The sequence below is a fragment of the Paroedura picta genome, chromosome 8, assembly GCF_049243985.1.
Source record: "Paroedura picta isolate Pp20150507F chromosome 8, Ppicta_v3.0, whole genome shotgun sequence".
Lineage (NCBI taxonomy): Eukaryota > Metazoa > Chordata > Lepidosauria > Squamata > Gekkonidae > Paroedura > Paroedura picta.
Window position 1 is genome coordinate 56,818,870 of NC_135376.1, and position 22,726 is coordinate 56,841,595.

Sequence of the window (22,726 nt, forward strand, 5' to 3'; positions counted from 1 at the left end):
AGGAGCCCCAATTGAGTGATCGCTCTGTGATTTCTGGCGATTTTGGTAGATGTGGTTCTTTATAAGACTATGTGGATATCATTTTCAAGAGCTATTGGCTCAGTAGACATTTCTCAGTTGCTTCTTCTTTGGCTGTCAGGCAGAAAACAGTAACAAGAGAGTAAAAAGGCAAAGGTCTCTTATCTTTGCATATTTGAGGCACATTCTTTGTTCCTCTGTTCTCTTAACTATGTTGAGAGTTCCTGTTTGTGGTCATCAAATTAGTAATGCTGAGGATGTGACTAGTTTCCATTTAGTTTGTTAATTCTCAGCAGTTGATGTTTGAAGAAAGCTTAATTAAATGCTGAGGTGTATAATTTGTTTTTAAAGTCAGGGAAAGTAAACCTGAGACAGAAACTGCCAATAATACTATCTATTGGGACGGGGCACACCGAGAACTACCTTTGACACTGTGAGGGTGCATTTTCCCTAGGTGGCAGCATTGTTTTGTAGAATGGCATTTAAAAAATTAGATTTCTCTGAAGAAGATTGTGAGTGGGTGGGTGGGTGGGCAGGAAGGGATGTGCCAGTGTTTGTCTCTTGTGGCCCTTCCTTGCATACCCAGGGAATTGCTAATTGCTGCTGTGAGATGGTAGGTGAATTCCCTCCAGGCCAGGCTGGATTCTGGAGATTTTTGGTGGGGGGGGATCATTTGGGCATAAAAATAAGGTCACCGTTGGTGGGCAGCTAAATTGTGAGTCCCTGCATTGTGCATGGGGGGGGGGGGTTGGATTAGATGACCCTGGAGATCCTTTCCAACTCTGTGATTTTAAGAATGGAGCAATTCAGAATGCATTATGCTTGGTTTTGTGTGAATTTTTTCCTCCTGAATGGCTCTGCTTCTTGTTTTTGTTCTAATATATTTGCTTTCTTTGGGGTCATTCTCCCTCCTTTGCTCTTGTTTAGCTTTCTACGTTTAGCAGTCAGCTTTCATCCTCTTATACTAACTGAAGGATTTGGCTATCCTTTTCTTACTGAAATTGCATTGCCCGTTTTGATGCATTGGCTAAATTGTCCTTGGCAGCTCAGAAATGGAGCTTGTCCTTCTCAGTATAACTCACCATCCAGCCACTTGCATGGTTTTTTGCAGTGAGCATTCCAGTAAACCCCTGCATTGCCAACCAAAAGTTCCCCTTCCTTTCCTTCTAACTCTTTACATGTGTAGTAGTTACTCACTATGTACAAATTATAACTCCCTTACTACTTTCTTCTCCACACATCTGAACTGGCAGACTACAGCATGGCCCCTCGTCTGGTCTGCTCAGGATGTAAGGGTTGGTGTGGAGACAGCAGAAATAACGTTCTGAGTAAGATTATGAATAGTTCTAAACAGTTCCATTTCCTGCTCTTGAGGTTTCTGTTTGCACCCATAATACTGTTAGGTAGAAAAAACATGAACTGCAAGGAATAATATAATTAGTAAATTCAGCACTGTTGATGCATGGCTGAAAGCATATTAGCACTCCAAAGAGTAGAACCAGCCATTATGATAGAGACATTAACCATTGTTTCCTTTGTAAAGTTAATGTGAAAGCTGGGAACTTGCATGGGGAGAATCAGTGGGGAAGAAGGAGCGCTAAATCCAGTTCTTCAGTCATTGCAAATGACTCCATGGCCGTTTTAGGCATTTTTCTCCCTAGGGCAGTGCTTCACAACTTGATGGGAGCTTCAAGGAAAAAAAATATGAGTCCTGGGGGAGCATCTGCAAGTGGGAATTAGTGAGTGTGAAAGGGTTAAGTCCTATTCCACCACTACATTCTTGTAATTTTGGCAACTGCTGCATTAAGAGCAAGTCAAGGCAATGTGTTGGAGGCTACTCAGCTTTTCTACTGGAGAAAAGGGAAGGAAGGAGTCCACTTTGACCGCTACAAAGGCTGTGTGGGACCTGCATGAACAAAAGCCATGGGGAAGGCACTGTAGTAAAAAGGGGAATTAGTAAACCTGAGTGGGAAAGGTAGCTGGATCTAACACAGTGGTTGCCACTGTTTGCCCCCTCAGGGATAGGAGAGAACACCTCTTGGTACGATTTAGAGTAAGGAAGAAGTAGGAAGAAAAGAGTTAAATATACCCTGCTGTTTCTCTACTTTCAATTGCAGGGCATCACTTCTCAGGGAAAGTTGTTTCTTCTGTGGGTTCAAAGAATATGACCTTCTCTTGTGCTATGGAATGCTTCTTTTCTAATCCCGCATAGCTTTAAATTGAAAGGAATCTTATCACAGCGATAAGAAAGCTACATGCAGAGAAGCACTTGACCTGCCAGCCAAGCCTCTCCATGTAAATTAAACTAATATCGTTTAATCAGGCTGAAGCTGGACTCAGTTCAAAATCCAGAGCATCACAGTTTAAATATCCTAGCACAGCTGTTGTTTGTCCCAGCAGTCAGAGCTGAGGGAAAACAGATTGTGCCACTGTTATAGTGTATCATCTCCCACAGTAAACATCATCATCCCCCTATGCACCTCTAATAGCTCTTGTAAATGCTGTGACTTGAATGAATCAAATGTTCATAGCACTTACTTATAAAGAAGGTCAGCTTTTTAATTATGTAGATTTTGAGGCCTTGGAGAAAGTGAACCCAAGCTGGTGGTTTGCTTTAATTTTACTTAAATTCTTCAAAGCTGACTCATGTCAGAACAATTTAACTTCCAGAACATGAATCTCTTTGGGTCCTGTCCAGCATCTGTATTTAGCGAGCAGCAGGGGCCTTATTGACTCTGTAGATGTTACTGAATGTCTAAGGTTGCCTGGTTCTACCTGGCCACCAGTGGGGATAGAGGGGTAGGGTTTCCAGCTCCTCCAGGTTGGGAAACTCTTGGAAATTCTTTTTTTTTGGGTGGGGGAAAGCTTGGGGAAGACAGAACCCTTCAAAGCATCTATTTTCTTCCAAGTAGCTGATCTCATGTAGTTCAGAAATGAGCTGTAATCCCAGGGGATCCCCAGGTCCCACCTGGAGGCTGGCATTACTAGAATGGTCATAGATAAATGGCTTTCTATCCCATGGTTACAATCTATGCACCCTTATTACAAAATTTGTTCAGTTCGATGAGTGCAATGATGTGTAATCATGACATGATTCAGTTATGTGTTATTGCTTCCAGCTGATTCCTAGAATCAACTGCTTCTTTAATGTGTTTCTTTAATTCAGCTGTTCTCCCTTCCCCAAAGTGTTTTGCTCTGGTTCATTAAAAGCATGTTGTAAGCATGTGAAACACTTCTTCCAAAGGTTGCCAGGTCCCCTTAGCTACCAGTAGGGGGAGGGGTAGAGCTGGGAAACTCCTGGAGATTTGGGAATGGAGCCAGGGAAGGATAGGTGCTTCAGTTGGGTACAACGTCATAGAGTCTATCCTTCAAAGCATCCATTTTCTTCAGGGGAACTGATATCTGTAGTCTGGAGGTGTAATTCTGGGGGATCTCCAAGTCCCACCTGAAGGCTGACATCCCTACATTTCCCTCAGTTTTCCTTTTCTGTCTTTGCTGGCCACTATTCAAAAGTGGTGAATGTTCAAGCTCACATCTTGCCCGGTTTGTTGTATCTTTAGGCTATGGTACTTCAGTAGAAGAACCGTACTAAGACCTGAGATCCTACTAGAATGCTGTTGCATGCTAGGAGACCATCTGTGGGATCCTTGTAACCCTCACCAACCACCTTGTTATAAAAATGTGACACAAGGCCGGTGTATACTGATACACTTCCATTCGACATTCATGTGGATCACACAACCCTTGATGGAATCCTTGGTGCAGGAAAGTCTCATAAGTTTACACAGCCAAGGAAGATGAGCTGTGATATTATTATTAATATAGAAATTGCTTCCAATGATAGCAAAATCGGTTGAGTAGGTAAAGCTCTGCTAAGCATTTTTTAAGTAGTTTAAATCAGTGATCCCCAACCTTTTTATCAAGGGGGACCGGTCAACGCTTGACAATTTTACCATTGGCCCGGGGGGCAGGGTAGTCTTTTGCCGAGGGATGTTGCCACTGCCTGAGCCCCTGCTCCGCTTGCTTTCCTGCTGGCGCCCCTGACTTCCCGCCACCAGCTGCACAGTGCCATGCCGAGGGGGATCCCCAGTCATGGAGGCCACTGCAGAGCACCAAAGGTGAGCCAGCGGCAGAGTGGCAGGGCAACCCCTGAGGCAGCAGCTGAGGAGGAAGACGAGGAAGAGCCGAGTCCGGTACCGACTGATCCACTGACCGGTACCGGTCACTGGACCGGGGGTTGGGGAACACTAGTTTAAATGAACTCCAGTTTTAAAATCATCATTTTATGCTGTCATATTTGCATTGCTATATTTTTGCTAAGGACAGGATATGTTTTGAAAAGTCATATTCTAAAACAGTTATCTAAAACTTTTTGAAACAGAAAAAAAAACCCTGAATTCAACCACTAATCAGGAGTGGAAGAAGCCAAGTTTGGAAACCATGAAAGCAACAGTTTTGTTTGGCCCGTTGCAAGGTGTAAAGAAAGGCCAGAGGCAAACCTGGGTCTTTATTACAATCCAGGCTTTCCGTAAAGTTAATCAGTTCCACAGATGATGCCAGGGTTGGACCAAAATGTAGCAAGAGTAGGAAAAATTAAGATTAGTTCCAAATTTTTTCCAGGCTGCATCATTTCCATGCCTTGCTTCCTCTTCACTGCTCTGCACAGATGCTTTTCTATCTGTTATAGTATAGTAATTTCTGTGTACTAAATTATTTATAATTTTTCTATAATGCCTCACAGTATTAAAAAACCCAAATCCTAAGTGATTAAAACACCTGAAAGGTTATAATAGTGACCATCACACCAAGCTAGCATCAACGCAAAGTACAAGTATAAACCACTGTACTATCCTAAGTCTAAAACTTTATCTGAGAGAATAAAAACATTAGGATGTCATGTCTAAAACATTTGGTGAGCTTCCCTAGGAAAGGTGTTCTGAAATTATGATGCAGATGCTTAAACAATCTGTCCCTGGGATATCCCAGTTTCTTGAAGTTTAAGCAATTGCCCTAGACCATGCAGAATATTGAAGGTATTTATTGGTTATAATAGCTGTTGGCAGCCATCTTTTATGTTCTCCATCCCCTTGAAGAGCTGGCAGAATAATTATGGATGAGCTGGAATATCTAGGTCATTTCCAAGGACAGAGAAATATGTTGTGATGATCATTGCAATTACTTGGATATGGAGGGCTGTGCTATAATTTCTTCCTGTAAGGAAAGGATATGTCATCTAGCACTGTTAACTCATAAAATACATTCATTGCCACAGCCACCACCTGAGGTTCAAGGTCCATAACTCAGTCAAGGAGCACCTCCATTCTATATATCTCCTTCTTCACGAAGGACTTTCCAGAACAGGCTTATAGGAATCTCTCAGGCCATCAGCATTTCTGTTTTATTAGGGTCCAAGCTTGAGTATATCTTCATCCATAGCCACTGTGGAATTGTGTTGATCTGAGAGAATCCCTGGTCTTCCATGGAAGCTCTCTGGAAGTCTTTGGATCCATGGGTCTGTCAGCCTACTTCACTGGTTGCTGGTTGTAAGGAAATAATGGAGGGAGTGGGAGAAAATGATGTTCCAAGTAGCTTCAGGTCCCTATTGGAGAGAAGAGTAGAGTGTAAATTGGGGGAGGGGGGGCAAAACATGAAAGCATATAGACACTTAGTAAGCACTAGATGACATCTCCTGTGTGTGGTGAAAGACAACTAATAGTGCCCAAAAAATACCAGCAGGGTGCCTGTGCTTCAAATCACAGCCAGTATGGTATAGAAGAAGAAAAGTAAGAGTTTGTTTTTATACCCTACTTTTCACTTATCAGAAGGAGTCTTAAAGTGATTAATGTGTCAGACCAGGGTCTGGGAAACCTAGGTTCAAATCCTCACTGTGTCAGAAGTTTGCAGGGTGACCTTGGGCCAGTCATGCACACTTAACCTAACCTACCTTAAAGGGTTGTCATGAAGATAAAACAGGAGAGGTGAGTGGCATAAGCCTCTTTAGGGCTGGTTCTGTACTTAATTTTTTCCCCATTGTTGATCCTGCTGAATTCAGATCAATTTGAACCCGGGCCTTTCTCCTTCCTTTCCCCCCGAATTGAAACAGACTGCATTCTACACTTAATTGTGTGGCTGTTCTCTCCTTCCTACCTGATTAGGGAATCTAAGAGGAGTGGTGGTTGCGAAGCTCCAGCCGGCATTGAAGGAGAACAAGGCTGGAGAGGGGCTTATTTCCTGCAGCTCGTCTCCTCTACAGCCAAAGCAAGCGATGGGGGGAGGGGGATTTCCCATGTTTAGGATTTCAAGATCTATCCTTGGAATCTAAAAGTCTATTAATGTCTCCATAAACCATATCTTCATCTTGGAATTCTAGCATGGTTTGGAAAAAAAATCTCTAAAAATTAACTTTGGCATTGTTTGACACATATATTGTTGTTAGTATATACAACTTGCCTTCCAGGAGTCTCATTTTTGAAATCAAATATCTTGCCTCTGGATCTCTTAATTCTTCTATTATTTCTAGTTGTAGATTGTTTATATAAATAGATTCTCCATACTTTTGGGGGTATACCAATATATACTTTACCTAATTCTTTATTATTTAAAATATGTTCACTTTTTTCTTTATGTGGGTTTTTTGTATGCATAAAATATCTGCATTTTGCATTTAAAGTTGGTTTAAAAATTGTGTATGTTTCATAGGAGAGATTATTCCATTAATATTTACTGATACTATTTTTAATTTATCCAGTTTGTCCAGCCAGCTTTATGTAGTGGTTAAGAGCAGTGGCTTCTAAGTCAGGTTTGATTTAGTCAGGTTTGATTCCCCGCTCCTCCATATGCAGTCAACTGGATGAACTTGGGCCAAGGCTGAGAAGGGGTCAATGTTGTGCACAAGTGGGAATTTGGCCCGCTGCCATGCAAGCACTGACCCAGCCTGTCCCCGCCCCCAATGCATAATTGCTCAACCTTATAGGATGTCTGTTGTGGGAAAAAAGGGAAGTGAAAAGTAGGATATTTTAAAAAAAACTTTTCTTCTTGACCGTTTATGCACTGGAGGTTTCATGCCAGGCTGCAGGCTGGAGTTTTAGTTGTGGCAGGTTGCCCCACCTCTTCCTGCACCCACACAAGGGAGCATTTGGCCTAGTGTACCTTATCCTCCCCCGATTTGTGATCTTGCATGGGAGCTGGGGTAGTGAAGTTCACAGTGCGTAAACGGTCCTTCTGATGTTGGCCCATGGCCATTTCTTCTCCTGAGCTCTTAGGTGAATGTTGCTTTACATTAATGGAAGATTTTCCTTCAGTTCTTCTATGTGGATCCTCCACTTGTAGATCTTCAGCCAAATAGCTTGGCTTGTTCTTCTGTTTTGATTACTTTCCTTCCTTTTGGTAAATATACCTCTATTATGAGTGGTATTTTCCAGTGATATTTTAGTTCCTTCCCTTGTAGAATCTGTTTCAAAAAGTCAAAATCTTTCATTTTTCTTAACACAGTTGTTGGTAGATCTTGAATTATACTGCCAGCAAAACATGTAATGTCTACTGTTAAATAAAGATTTTACCAGGAAGAGATGGGAGAAGAATAATTTTTAAAAGAGATATGGAACTTTTAGAAATGCTCCTGTTCAGGTCACCATTTTCCCTGAAGTACAATAAATTTCATTCTTACTTTGATTTTAAAGTTGTTTCTTTAACTCTACTAAACATTTAACTTACGTGTTATTTTGCTTGTTTTTCCACCACTGTACTTGGAGGTTCAGAGGTAGAAAGTGAATAACATACTATTTAAAAATAAGCCAGAAGTACTTTCCTCACATTGCCTTTGTCTAGCCAGGGGTAGTCAAACTGTGGCCCTCCAGATCTCCATGGACTACAATTCCTATGAGCTCATGGGAATTGTAGTCCATGGACATCTGGAGGGCCACAGTTTGACTACCCCTAGTCTAGGCTGTATACTCCACCTTGCTATTTTGAACAATTGTTACAACAAGCAAATAATTTGAGGGATGTTATTGGAGACATTCTGGTGGCTTAAAAAAACAAACAAACCTTGAAATGTGTGTTACCTCGTATATTCCAGTAAATATTTTAAATGTAAATAGTGACAGCTGCAAATTTCAGGGTCCATAATTACTTTTTGACCAGTGGCTAAAATGCTCTACTCACCACTTTCATAGTTTCCATAATTTTTCAATGCCTGATTAATTTCAGTATTCACTATGCCATGTCAGCCAAACATAAACCTAGGAAATTATGGTAACTGCTGTTATTTGCCGTGAATTATGGAAATGAGATAGGAATATGATCTTGATTTTTACAAGATAATTTCAAAAATAAAATCTGATGCTTTCTATTAAATTTAATAAAATATTTCAGATAGGACTGAATATACACAAAAAGTCCCTATTTTAATTTATGTAGTGTTAGGCAACATTTACTAATGATACCTTGCTTAGCTTTGTGTTAGACCCAGGTCTCCTGTGGCTGGATGGAAACTGCTTCGCATGTGTCTACTGGACCATGCATTTGCTGCTAATGAGGAATGAAGGGAAAGTGTTTTGTGGTTATTCAGTGGAGATTTTGTTTTCTCTGGTTATAATCATTTGGGTGCAATTGCATTTCATGAAACCTGATAAAGATATTAAGACCTGTAGGAACCAGGGATGAAGCTATTATATGTGGAACAATCTGTATGCTTACTCAAAAATAACCCTTTATGTGTAGACTTACTTCCAGGTAAGTGTGCATAGGAGGATTGCAGTTTGATAAGAAATTTATTGGAGTCAACTGAAACTTTTCCCTTTATTTAACCAGGTTTTAGATAAGACTTAATCTAGGTGTATTCCAAGGTCAAGAAGATAAGGTTCTGTGATGTACAAATCGTTTGTGATGTTCCAGAGAAGAGCTGTAAATTGTAATGGAATAAAAGACAAGAACACTGGTCAGATACAAATGCATTGTAAACTCTTAAAATGCTTAAAATCGCCTTCTGGTCACAATGCATGTTGTTTGTGCAGTATGAACTCAATATAACAAAGCCATTAGAACAAATAAGATTTTTTTATTATTATTCTTGTTCTATATATAGGAAATATATTTGTAACATTAATATGAAATTTTAAAGCAGGTTTACACACACACACACTCCTCCTTTGTTCCATTTTAGTGGTATAGTCATAAAACAAATTGTCTTGACTGGTTTTGCATTACTCAGATCCCCAGTCTATGCTGCTAATGCCTGGCAGAAATGTCTAATCTAATACTATAGAACTAAAAATATAACCCAAACTCATTTATCAGACTAGATGGCAGATGTATCAAATGCAATGAAGCAATCAGAGGATCAGTTAAATAGGATTAAGCAGATATTGGAGTCAAGGATCCCAGTACTGGTCAGGGGTGTACATTTGGCTAATCCAAGCTGAAAACATATCCAAAGTGGATATTCTGTCGGCTGGTTATAGATTAGGCTGAATTTGGCTATCCAAAAGGGCCAAGCCTGAAAAATCTTGAAAATATGGGGGGGGGAGTCATGATTACCAGTTAAAAGGTGTTTAAAGGGATCTCAGTTCTTTTAAATGCCTTCCGGGTGAACTCTCATTTTGGAGAAGGCATTTAAAGTGACCGCAAACCCCTGAAATGCCTTCAAAATTCAATCTAATCCAAATTTATGGCTTGGAGAAGGCATTTAAACTGATTCTAAGCCCTTTAAACACCTCACTTCATCCACTGGAAATAATGGAAGGTGAGAGCACTTTCTTTGGAGGCCATAGAACTGGACTCCCTGGTCCAAACATTTTGTAACTTGGGGGGATGGGTTGAGGAGAGGCACCAGCAGTCATGCTGCAAATGTGGTGTCTCTGACTCAAAAGACAGCTTCCCTAAAGTCCCAGAAACCCTAGGATTGATTGTTCATTGTCCCTATGGGGATTATTGACTACAGTGGTCCCCATAGGTTATAATGGAGCTGGAAAAAATCAGAAATGCAAATATTTACTGAATCTGAATACTATGCCAGTATTGGGATTCAGCAATATTGGGAAATACCTACATTTTTCAGATGCAGTGTATCCGAATCTAAAAAATTCTGTGGGTGGGAGGGTTGCACACCCCTAGTGCTGGTGTAAGGGGACAATACTTCACGGTCATAACCCAACTCTAACCTCTGTAGTCTAAAGAATAGCCAAGGAAGTTCCAGGATCAAGGAAGCTTCTGTGGCTCATGATGGAATGTAAAGGAGGGTGGAGAGGGATACAGACAAGCCCAAGCAGGATATATTGAATCCTAGGGGTTATGGAGTAGACCTACATCCCACTATTCCCAGTATTTAACTTTTCTCAACAAAACTGCTGTAACAACAAATTCAGGGAAACAGGTGCTGGTGACTTCTGAAAGACTAGAACAACAAAGCTGGAACTACTTTAACTGCCTATGGAAAATTGTCCTAGTATGTAAACAGCATCTCAGCTGTCACTAGGCATCAGTTTATGCCTAGAGCGAAAAAAAACTCTGCCTGTCTAATTTTTGGGGATCTTTTTTTCTCCCTTGCTGTCTTTGTGTTGTCCATGCTATGTCGCTGTACAGTCAACACATGCAGAGCAGGGAACAAGGCTGCATGTCCTGGGCCTTCCACTGCTCCTGTGAGAAAGAATTTGCATGAGCACAACTTACATGGACATAAAACCTGCTTCACTGTGCAGGGAGGAGTCTTTGTTACATGTACATGGTAGTGCATAGGTTGTTTCATAAGTTAGGATGAGCTCCTCTGGGGTGTGGACAAAGGCTAGAAGATGTAAACCCTTTCCCCTAGTATGTGTTGTCTGTTTATCAGTTCAACTGAGGTACAGTCCTTATGAATCTTCACATGAGTGTGCCAAATCTGCTGGTTTCCTGGTGCTGATCTTACCTGTTTGTATGCTACCTATCCATCCATGACTGTGATGTCCTAGGATTCAGTCCTGCCTATTCCTTTTCAAACTGGCTAGACAGCCATAATAAACTGAACTGTGAACTGATTCAGTCCTGCCTCTGCCCTCAACTTAATTGACATTTAGTTCTTGGCTTTCTTGCCAGATTCTGGTTGTGCACATAAGGTTAACTTCCTAAATATGACAAAAGATGGCCACTAGCATCTCAGTAGCTATGTCACTGATAGCTTATGCAGGGGGATATTATTCATGTCGAAATAATGACTTAGACACCTTAAATTCGGCAAAACTTGGCTACAGCTTTTATTTATAACTGTGCGTGGCGTTACATGGGGAGGACATCTGCTGAGCAGGGTTAAGAGTGGCTGGTCCCCCCATCAGTTGTAAGAGATCATCCCTAAAGCCTTGGTGCTTGCAACAACCACTTCTCTCCCGCTAGCCACCTCAATGGCCAGGTTGAAAAGGGGGGGGGGAAGCAGATTGTTACTGGGCATTCCCTTATAAAGGGAAGCACCCTGCCCTCCCCCACTTGTGCTCCTATGTGTGCCTGTCCAGCCACTTCAAAAGGAGATACTATGGTCAGGCTCTCCCAGCCCTCGTGCCGGAGTCCTCCTAACACACATCCCCCGCAGCAGCAATTGGATGATGGAGGAACAATTTTCCTTGAAAAGTTTCCCGTTGTTTATTGATTCTTTATTAGCAAGTAGGTATAGACATAAAAAAACAAGGTGAAATATAGACAAGCTGGCCTTCCCAGGTGCTCAGTTGATGTTCCACTTTGACATCCCTGCTTTATCTTTCAAGGTATTCTCATAAGGATTCCTGTAATAACTAGAGTGAACTTTTTCCTTCTTCTCCAAGCATTTTTCCATGGAGAGAATTTACAAATTGTTTATATGAGGATGTCAGCTGCCCACATTTGAGAACATAAACAGTGATGTTGGAGTCAGCTCTAGAAGCATATCGGAAAGAATTACAGCATGACCTTTTGTCCAATGAATGAACCATTTCTCAATGAGATTTTAGGCTAGGTTGACCCTGCAATGCTTTCTACAACTGGAGCATAACATGCACTGAATTTCATTGGGTTAATGCAAATGACATTAAAATAACACATCATGATTTAACCTCCCATCTCCTAGCAGCAGAGCAGGATTTATGGCTTGAGATGTTATATGAGGTCAGATCTATTTGTGGGAAAGAATACTCAGGTTTTTCTAATTGTTTATCACTCCAAAGATGTCTAGATTTTCCTAACTGTGAAAGTGAACTTTCAGGGTTTGAAACACAGGGAGACTTCCAAAAGCAACAGCCCTATTTTGCCTTTGTCCCCTGAAAGCAGAGCATTTCATTCTCATTGTCAATTTCTTGCCACCATTTTTTCATAACTAGCTATCACAACTGGAGAGGTGTTTGAAAACTTCCATTAGTGCAGAATGCTGCAGCCAGGATGTCGATGAATTATGTTGCAGGGACCATATCACTTCACTGTCTTTGCATGAATGTTAAGCCTGTTGTTACTGATTATAATGATACTAGAAATCCTGCTGTATGGGAAATACAGCGGGCACTAGCAGCTGTCCTGGCAGGGCCCCCCATGGACCTCCAAGGCCTTTCCTCTGCGAGGTGGTGGGTGCGCTTCCCAGGCAGCGGGGAAGGTGCCCCCCAGACTCCAGGAGTTCCCCGCCACCCGGGAAGCACATCCGCCGGCTCTTTTACCCGGCAGGCATGCTTCCCGGGTGGTGGGGAAGGCAGCCCCCCGGGCTCCAGGCGTTCCCCATTGCCCGGGAAGCGCATCCACCGGCTCTCTTACCTGGCGGGCACACTTCCCGGGTGGTGGGGAAGGCCGCCACCTCCCAGGCTAGCCGAGCTAGGCTTCCCCCCCCCCCCGCCGCCTCCCTCCTGCTGGCCGATGCCAAAATCTCGGGGCCTACCTGGCCTATCAGCAGGCAGCGCAGCAGTGGCAGGCGTGGGCCGAAGGTGGCTCACGTTGGGGGGTGGGTGGGTTGGGGGGCACGCCTCCCAACTGGTCAGTCCTGGGCCAAGGAGCCAATTGTTGCCCCCCCCCTTCCCAGACAATGCCCACCCCCACAGCCCTTACTGCTTTATTTATACCACAGAGCGGTTTACAGATGTGCTGCAGGGCTTTATTTTAATGTTTTTAAAATGTGATCTCATGTATGTTTAAACTGTTAGCCACTTTAGGGGCCCTTCTTGGACAGAAAGGTGGGATAAAATGTTGTAAATGAAAATAAATGAATCACTTGTGATAATATAGAAAAAGAAACAAAAAAAAATGCATAATTGTTCCAACACAAAATTGGTGAACTGTTGAGTTTTTGCAGGTACTCCATGTTCATTGTAGCCCATAGCCTGTCCTTATGATACAGATTTTATGCCATTATTAACTGTGCAGCCTGGTAATACATCAGAGATTCAACTATTGCAAAAAAAAATTAATAGCCCCCTTGGTTTGAGTTGAAGAGGAAGGACTGAATTGTTGTGAATAGTTTTTAAATGGAATTTGACTGATGAAGGGACTTACCATTAGCTTGGTACTAAATAAATGTGTAGGAGGAAAGAAGAAATATAAATGAAATGTAAACCGCAAATAATGTCATCCAAGAGGTGTTGAGATCATCTCAAGTGCAGAGATCAATTATGCGTCTGTAATGGTGGCTATTTGCTTCCCATTATTTTCAGTAAAAAGAATCTGGTGCACATAATATATAAACTATCAATCATCACAAGACTCGCGGAGTTACCATGAAGCAAGAGTTTGCACATCAAAGATTTTTTGGGTGATGCTAAAAATGAATAATGCTGGCAGTAAAATAAAAGGTTCTTCACTGATGAACTGTGCTGTTTAACATAGCCTGATAAATTACATCTGAGTAATTAAAAAAAACACAAGATTATAGAGCCAGGATACTCTCTTCCTTCCAGAAGCACATTGATGTATTTTCTCCTCTCATACCTGGAAATAGTGGTAGCTCTCCTAGTCACAATTTTACCTCCTATTCCGTCTTTAAATTGCCATGCCAGGAGATATGTGTCATTCTCTCCAGTCACGTAAGAATATTCAAGTTTTGGAAGATGAGTTGACTAAATTATATATGGCAGCCGTATCTGTTCTGCAGTGCAAAGGTTGAACCTTGGGAGGACTCTAGCTGGATGTCATGGAGAAGGAACCAAAAAGAGAAAGAAGGTACTAGTTAACACATCACATCCAGGAGCAGGAATGGGTAGGAAGTTGTCCAAATAACCAAAACCATATTCTTATAGATCGATGAGTAGCCATATTAGTTGGTCTGTTGCAGTAGAAAAGAGTAAGAGTTAAATAGCACCTTAAAGTCTAACAGTATTTTTGGAAGGATATGAGCTTTTGTGAGTCACTGCTCACTTTTTCAAATACAGCTAGAATGTGAGTCCATCCATCCTTATATCTTGGAGAGTGGAGTGATTTCAGATGCTAAATGACAACAACAGGCTAATGACAGTAGCAGACTTGATTGGATTAGGTGTGACATGCAGAGGGTAGTAGGCATGCATGGAGAAATCAGCTTTGATAATGAGACAGAAAACCTAGATCTCAATTTAGTCCAGGAATTTATGCTTTTTTCAAATTATGTTTTCCATCTGAGTGAGAAGAGAAACAGGTTTTGAGGTACACATTCAAAAATCTATATGGCAGTGGTTCTCAACCTGGGGGTCAGGACCCATTTGGGGGGTCAAACTACCCATTCACAGGGGTCACAGCCGGGTGATAAGCTTGGCTGGGGGGTGCCGCCACTGTTGCCGCTCCTCCTGCAGACACTCGCACTCGGCCGCCCGCTGCTTCAGCAGCGCCTCCAGCACAGCACAGTCTCCCGCCCGGCACTCCAGGTGACAGCGCAAGATAGACACAGTGGGACAAGAGGCAGAACTGAACTGAGAAACCCTGGAAAAAACCCAGTTTATATACATTCATGAACAATGGATCTTCATGCCATTGGTCAGTTTCGGTTTAATTTCTGTGAAAGAACACTTGCATAATTTTATGGTTGGGGGTCACCACAACATGAGGAACTGTATTAAAGGGTCGCGGCATTAGGAAGGTTGAGAGCCACTGCTATATGGGTCTATGGTAAGCAAATAGTCAATGTAAAATGAGGCAATAAGAAAAGAGTCATTAGAATGTTGCTGTCAATGGAATGAGATCAGCCAACATTGTGTTGATATTCAATTTAAACATTCGCTCATTTGCGGTGTTACACTAATCATCTACAATATGATAGATATGAACTGACAAGGGCTGCAGTCAGCCTACAAACAGAACATTCCACAGAAATGGCCTTGATCTTAAAGAGTCCAAGTGGCAGAAGTTTATCCAGAGAAGTCTTTAACCTTCAGGTTAAATCCCAGTTATCCAGAACTCTTAATTAATTGTGTTCTGTATGCGCCTCTTTCCCAACTTGTATAACCCTACATAGAGTTCTGATTTATTTAAACATGTAACAGTGTCAGAGCACTGGTACATAATTTAGGCCACTTGGCTGAAGAGACATAACTGTCCTTCTGAATTTTCTTAAATTTGGAAGCACAAGAACATGTGGAAGCCATTTCTTAAAGTGTACAATATTGGAAATGCTTGGAGTAGGAGCTGGAATGTTCTGAAGGAAGTTTGTCAGGGTTATAACTCTTGTGCATGTGATACAGTCCTGGAGTCAGACATGAATCAATGTGGATCCTTAACCTAAAACCTTGTGTCAAGTTTCATCCATGCCAGAACATCACTGGAGAAAATTGCTTCTTAAAAACAAACCACTTACAACTCTTATGAAATGTCTTCAGCTTTTTTAACTAGCATGTACCTTTTAACTAACAAGTTCTTCATGCATGTCCCTTTGCTTTGTGGGATGTAAGCATAACAGAGGTGATGAACGCCTAAGAGGGGATTATGAGATTCTGTACATAATATACAGAAAATTCATTGTATTGCCCAGGAGTGGTTTAAGGATTTGCAGGGCCCTAGGGAGTTCAATCCCAGCAGCTGGCTCAAGGTTGGTTCAGCCTTCCATCCTTCCGAGGTCGGTAAAATGAGTACCCAGCTTGCAGTAAACAGTAATGACTGGGGAAGGCACTGGCAAACCACCCCATATTGAGTCTGCCAAGAAAACGCTAGAGGACGTCAAGCCAAGGGTCAGACATGACCCGGTGCTTGCACAGGGGATACCTTTACCTTTTAGCAGAGTACAATTTTGGTGGGAGCAGGCAGACCTGGGGCTGAAGGGCCCCCCACTGTGAAAAGGGATGTCACTTTGAGTGCTCTTAAAGAAGGGGGAAGGAGAGAGGCTTTGGGCCTGATCCATGGGTGGGGGCACCTTGTGGGGCCTCTGGAAGAGTGGGGCACATAGCATGTGCTACATGGGTTAAACCAGTCCAGGTATTGCCTTTCCTCCTATTCCTGTTAATCCCAAGTGAGCCCAGTTTATTGGTAAAAACGGAGGCAAGCAGCTGTTTTGGAGTTTTAGTGGACCTCGAAATGGATGCTAGGAAGGAACCACCGATGGCAGAAATCAAAATGGAAACCCACTAGTGTTTCCCGCATTACAAATCAACCCTTTCCCCCCCTTTCTTTTCACAATGAAAGTATGTTGAAACATTACTGGGCATGAGCAAAAAAATAAAGGATCAGTTAAAAACTATCCATTAATGATGGTGTGCATGCCGAAAAGCAACACAGACCTCATTCAATTTACTCCAGGGGAACTAATCTCTAAAGTCTGTAGATGAGGTATAATTCTGGGGGGTTCACAGGTCCCATCTGGAGGCTGGCATCCCTAACTGACACAGGCATAGGTCACAGCTTAACACAGTTAAGTGTATTGAAGGCCGCTGATGCTGAGGTAGATTGCGGTTGCTTATCATGTATTATACATAGCTGACCTGATTTGCCAAAGTTAAAAAGTTATTTTAATTCATTAGATCTGAACACATGTCAAACAGCTTTGAAAAAGAGAAAGTGCCAGTGTTGGCAATTTATTAACACTCTGGCATACACTGTCTCAAACAAAAGTGAGAAGGATGACTAATGTTGGTCTTTAATGTACACAGAACACTCTTTGGGGCTATAAAGTATCTGCAAGGTTAGTTATGCTGACTGGAAAGAGTTCTCTGGCCCTAGGCTGCTACTTGTGAATGATTTCAAGGCCTACACAATTACACAGCTTGTTTTTGTAGACACACAATAGCTGTATAAATGGGCTTTCCATGAAAGGGGGAGGGGTGAGAATTATTTCTGTTAAATCGTTTAGTAAAATGGTTTGCAGTATTCCATTGTTGGATCAAATCCATCCATATGTTTCCTTTTATGCATTGAGTAGAGAACACCAGCTTTCTAAAGAGACTTAACTCACACTAACAACCATATTCTAAATATATGCATAGATTGGGTTAAAAGAATGAAAAATTAGAGATTAGGTCACAAGGATTTTTTTTAAATTGTATCTCTCATGAACTCGCTATGGGAAAGGTCAACGTGACTGGTTCGGGGAGCTACTCACTTTGGGATGCCAGTGGATCCCTTGGAATTATAACTCATCCCCAGACTAAAGAGATCAGATCCCCTGGAGAAAATGGTTGCTTCGGAGGGTGAACTCCATAACTTTACACACCATTGAGGTCCCTCCCTGCCCCAGATCCCACCCCCTCCCAGCTCTGCCCCCAAAGCCTCCAGGAATTTCCCAACCCAAAGCAGGCCACTCTATACTCACACTTCTATGGTATCCTCAATTCTCTCTGTCCTTCAGAAAGGCAAAATGAAAATTCTGCATAATGCAGGCAAACAACTTGAGTTCTTTGTTAAGCCTCTAAAGTGTTTAGTCATTATAGTGCAACAATGTGATTTCAGTGAAGAGAGGGGAAACGGAAGACTTGCATATGCATCTGGTAAACATAGTAAATCTCAACTCTGAAAGTAAGGTACAAATAAAATTTGTTTCAGGAAAAAGTTTGGCAAATGGTTTTGGAATATGGTTCTGTTCTTACTGGAGTCGCAAGCTCATGATCCCATTATATGTGGTTGGAGTGCCAAAAATTGAATTTTTGAAATGGGCTTTTATGAAGTGCTGAATTTCTACATTTTTTCGTTGTGAATTGTTTCGATTTCTTTCCAAAGAAGTCATCCACTTTTGGTATTGCTGTTTTAATTAAAATGAGTAAGATTATATGTAGTTGTAACCTCAGTAATTTTTGTAATTGTACATACAACATGGTTCATGGGAGCTCCACTTCAGGGATCAGCATGAATATTGAAATCTGCAGATACCAGGAGGTAAAGGTCAGCTGCCTCGGTGTAGCAAAGTAACCTAACTTCTTGCAAATGTAATAATGTAATAATTACAATGGTGTCTCAGTGGGAGCAAGAGCAGGCTGGAGACCACGCTGCATGATCAGATCACAAATAAGCAAAATTGCAAGTTACAGGTTTGTGAACAGCAAGAATCATCTAATGTAGTTATGAATGATACAGTTTGGATCAGGACTTCAGTGGTAGGAAATGGCATTGCACTTTCCTAGCTGAGATACTTCCCCTGATGTGCTGTTAACCCCCATTTTAAAAGAAAGCAGGTACTGTGCTTTTGCCAGTTTTCTTTTTCTGCTAGGTGTAATTGTAGCTGAAGGGGGGGGGGCAGGCAGAGGGAAAGAATTAACCCCTCTTGTCCTGTGGCATGGCTCCAATCTGAATTCTTCCCCACACTCTCATTTCCATTCTACTTCCAAATTTGATTTTGCAGCTAACATCAATCTAAACTTTGAGTTGTCCATATGAACTTGTGTATCAAGAAAATACTTTCTCTCTGTTATGAAACTAATGTATCGCTCATTCTTTGTTTTTTCAGTCCTCAGTTTATGTAGCAGAAGTCAGTCGAGATCTTGTCCAGCAAACAGAAGAAAAACTTGAAAACAGTCCCTGTAAAGAACTGTTCTCACCTTGTGTAAAGTAAGTATAATGTGACGTTCCAAAATCATGTTATGTTGTTTTTGTCTGCATAATTATTTCAGAAACAAACAGTAGTTAAAGGCAAGGACTGTCTGGTTTCTTGGTTTTCAGATAAGGTTGTGTGGTTGTTGATGCTTTAATGTACATAAGGTGCATTATGAAAATGAGGGATATGATCTGGATGAAACAGAAGATTTTTTTTCCCTTCATAATCTATTGCAAGGGAATCTGGGTCCCTGGGATCAAGGTGTGCAGTTGCTAGAAAAATGTGGCCTTCTAATTTTTCAGTAATATTTGTGGATCATGAAAGTTGTAAGCAAAGAAGGTAATAGACTTGATCATAGTAAAAAGATGTAATATATTTCAACAATATAATACATTACCAGAAAATGCTATTGTTTGCACCTATTATTCATTTCCTTTGACTTCCAAGTGTCACTGTTACATTATTGACTACCTATGTTTACCCCACCCCACACACACTCACTACCTTTTCACCCAAAGTAATGGACTTGAGTTTTTTCGTTGTTCCCGCTCCCCATCTTCTCCTTTATTTTCTATCTTTGTACTTCCATGAGAATGCTATTTAATGTTTTTTACATGGAAGAAGCACCTATTCTGGTACCCCTTTCTCATGAATGGGCAAACATGAGCATTACTAAACAAAAAAAATTAGAAACTACTTAAAACATTAGCTTGGTGTGGTGGTTAAGAGTGGCAGCTTCTAATCTGGCAAGCTGGGTTTGATTCCGTACTCTTCCACATGCAGCCAGCTAGTCACAGACCTGTTAGAGCTGGTCTCCCAGAGCAGTCCTGTCAGAGCTCTCTCAGCCTCATCTACCTCATAGGGTGTCTGTTGTGGGGAGAGGAAGGGAAGGCAATTGTAGGCCACTTTGAGACTCTTCTGATAATGAAAACGATGTATAAAAACAAAATTCTTCTTCTATTTATTTCATTTATTTATTTATATTTTGCATTTATATGCCGCCCTCCCCGAAGGCTCAGGGCGGTTTACATGGAACTGAAGAAATTATACAGGAAACATTACATATAATTAATTATAACATTGATATTATTAATTAATAATAAGAAATAGCTGCCCTTTTGATTGCAGTTTCCCATGGTATATACATGCAACAAAATAAATATGTTTGCTTTACTCACATGACAGCATATATTCATCATATGTGTCTTTTTTCTCCCTAAGAAGCCCACCTTGGTGTTTACAGTATCAGGATACATCCGTAAAATCACCGTCCAGTTCAAAGTGAGAAAATTAGGCCATATTGCAGCCAGTCTGGGCAGAGGAATGTTTGGAAGGTTTCAGATAGGAGGGTTGTAGCACAGAAATACACGTGGGTGTCCTTCTGTCTGGGGAAAGGCTTATCTGTTTTGACGAGTCATGGCAATTTTGCCATTGTACTATAAATCTCCACATACATAGCCTACATTTGCAAACACTGTCTTCTGTATTAGACTAGACCGTGAGGGTTTAAAACAATAACAAATATCAAAAGGCCATAAGGGGGTGGATCATCACAAGCATACAGTCTCTTTTGCCCTTTGTCCATTCTGGATGGTTCAATTGGGTATTTGTGAAATATACCCAAGCTCCTATTTGGTAGTGTTGTCCATATGGTTGGTTTGACTTCTTTTCTGCTGTCATTTATTTTTTGTGCTGAATAGAATGAGAATCATTCACATTATTTACAAGCTCAGTGTAACATCATGCTGAGATAATAGTTTACAGTGTGCTGAATTGATAAAGAAGTTATTCTGGTTGGTGTTGAAAATTGTTGCTTGTTTCTAATATATATTGGTTTTACAGTTCAGGATTTATTGTAAAAAATGCAATTTGTGTCAAAGTAAGAAACTAAAAACCAAGTAAAGTATTAAAAGATGACCATTATTCCTTTACCAAAAAAACCCCCGCAACCTTTAACATCTATCTGAAATAGTCACTGAGTGCATCAGTGTTTTTTGATAAATCCAAGTAAGAATTCCTAAAACTAGTTGATTGAACACTGAGACTGGTTAGTAAGTGTCAGAAAGTTGACTTCTCAAATCTGTAAACTTCTTGAAACTATTGATATTTACCATTATATACATATATGTATATTCCCCGGAGTTCGGTGAATGGTCGAGGATAGGAAGGCCTGGAGGATCATTGTCCACGGGGTTGCGATGTGTCAGACATGACTTCACACCTAACAACAACAATAACAACAACATATGTACAAGCAATTAGTATATTAGTGGCAAAGCTCAGGATTATAAAATGCTCACCTGCTTTTTATCTGAGACAGATCTGTACATGAGTATCTAAGTGGAGAACCTTTTCAAGAATACACAGGCAGCATGTACTTTGATAGATTTCTCCAGTGGAAATGGCTCGAACGGTAAGTGGCTCTTTTCCGATTCTGCATGCACTCGGTTTATGGTGCAACATGGGAAGAAGGGCAGACAATGGTGCGTTTATTATTTTCAGTGCTTGCAAACATTTTTAAATGACCTTTTTCTAACTTTCTTGTTGTTCCGTAGACAATAGGAAAATTTGCTGCAAGTGATTTTAAGAGTTTTTGTTTTTGTATCATTGCTTCCATTCTGCTTCAGCTAACAGAAACAGTTAGAAATCAACAAAGATCAAGGTCATCTGAACCACTGAACAATTGTGTTATCACTAGGCAAAGGTTGTATTGGAACTTTGAGCCTAGAATTTGATTTCAGTGCCAAAGAAATGTAAGGTAAAACAGAAAGCTCCTCTGGGCATATACAGAGTGTCTTTCCTTTAAGGGAAATAAGGGAAGACAAAACCACAGGCCCACATCTGCAGTTAGGTTGAAGGGCTGTCATTTGCACTACACCCAAGGCCTTTTAAAAAGTCTTTCCAAGGTTTAGAAGTGCTTTCCCAAAAACTTGCCACTCAGTTTGGGATTTTATCCTTTCTGTGTGTGTGTGTGATAATAATAATAAAAGTACGAGTTGTTGGGATCGCTTTCGCCTTAGCGTAAGGTTGTTCCTTTTGACATCTGTTCTGTAGCTGCCCCCTCTGTATTAGCAGAGCACCCTCTGGTGGCTGCTCAGTAGTCCTGGAACTCTTTCCTGTGTACCATATGTTACTTTGTATTTGTTTGCCGGAAGACTAATATATATTTTTTAATGGACAGTTATAAGGGGAAAAAATTAAATAAAACTCCATTTTCAATTATATTAAAGAAATCCAATTATAGGTGGGAGCTGGGTGGCCCCGTAGACAACCTTTCTTCTCCATTGAATACAAGCCATCTCCTGAGAAGGCACTGCCTGTGACAAGGAAATGATGGATTATTAAGGAAGCAAAGTGCAGATGTGGCTGTGAAATTTGCTGATTTAGCCCATGTTTTTCAACTGATGCCAGAAGATGGTGATACAGTTTGACACAGTGATTTATAGATTTCATTAGCAGAATATTTTGAAGATCAAGTTGACCATTTCTGTGTCATTTTGGAGGGGGAAGGTGGTGTTGGGGGGGGGATACAGGCTTTTAAAACTGTTCTACTCCAACCATAAGAAAGGGTGGGAAATTCATCTGGGATGTTAATAGCTTCTTGATCACAGTTTTATTTGTGTCTGATAGGACATCTCATAGGCTCTATTTATGACCAGGATTTCAGTTGTTAGGTGAGATTTGTCATATACGTGATGGTGCTTTTAATGTGCAGAGACATTCACGGCCCCTTCACTCTTGCTATCACACAAATTTGTGACATATGACCGCTACTTTAGACTAGTAGCAAAGTCACTCAGAGTACCAAAAATG

General features: G+C 41.1%; 1 protein-coding gene across 3 annotated transcripts in view; it reads left to right on the top strand.

Annotated features, from left to right (window-relative positions):
• GRK5 (G protein-coupled receptor kinase 5) overlaps positions 1-22,726 on the top strand; it is a 208,272-nt gene that overhangs the window by 138,370 nt on the left and 47,176 nt on the right. For 2 of the 3 annotated variants that reach the window (XM_077349914.1, XM_077349913.1), the window contains exons 5-6: positions 18,827-18,927; positions 21,234-21,326. In XM_077349914.1, coding sequence (XP_077206029.1) covers positions 18,827-18,927; positions 21,234-21,326 — 194 coding nt within the window. Of the gene's footprint in view, positions 1-18,826; positions 18,928-21,229; positions 21,327-22,726 lie in introns of those variants that run through there. The other variant, XM_077349915.1, reaches the window with a different exon arrangement.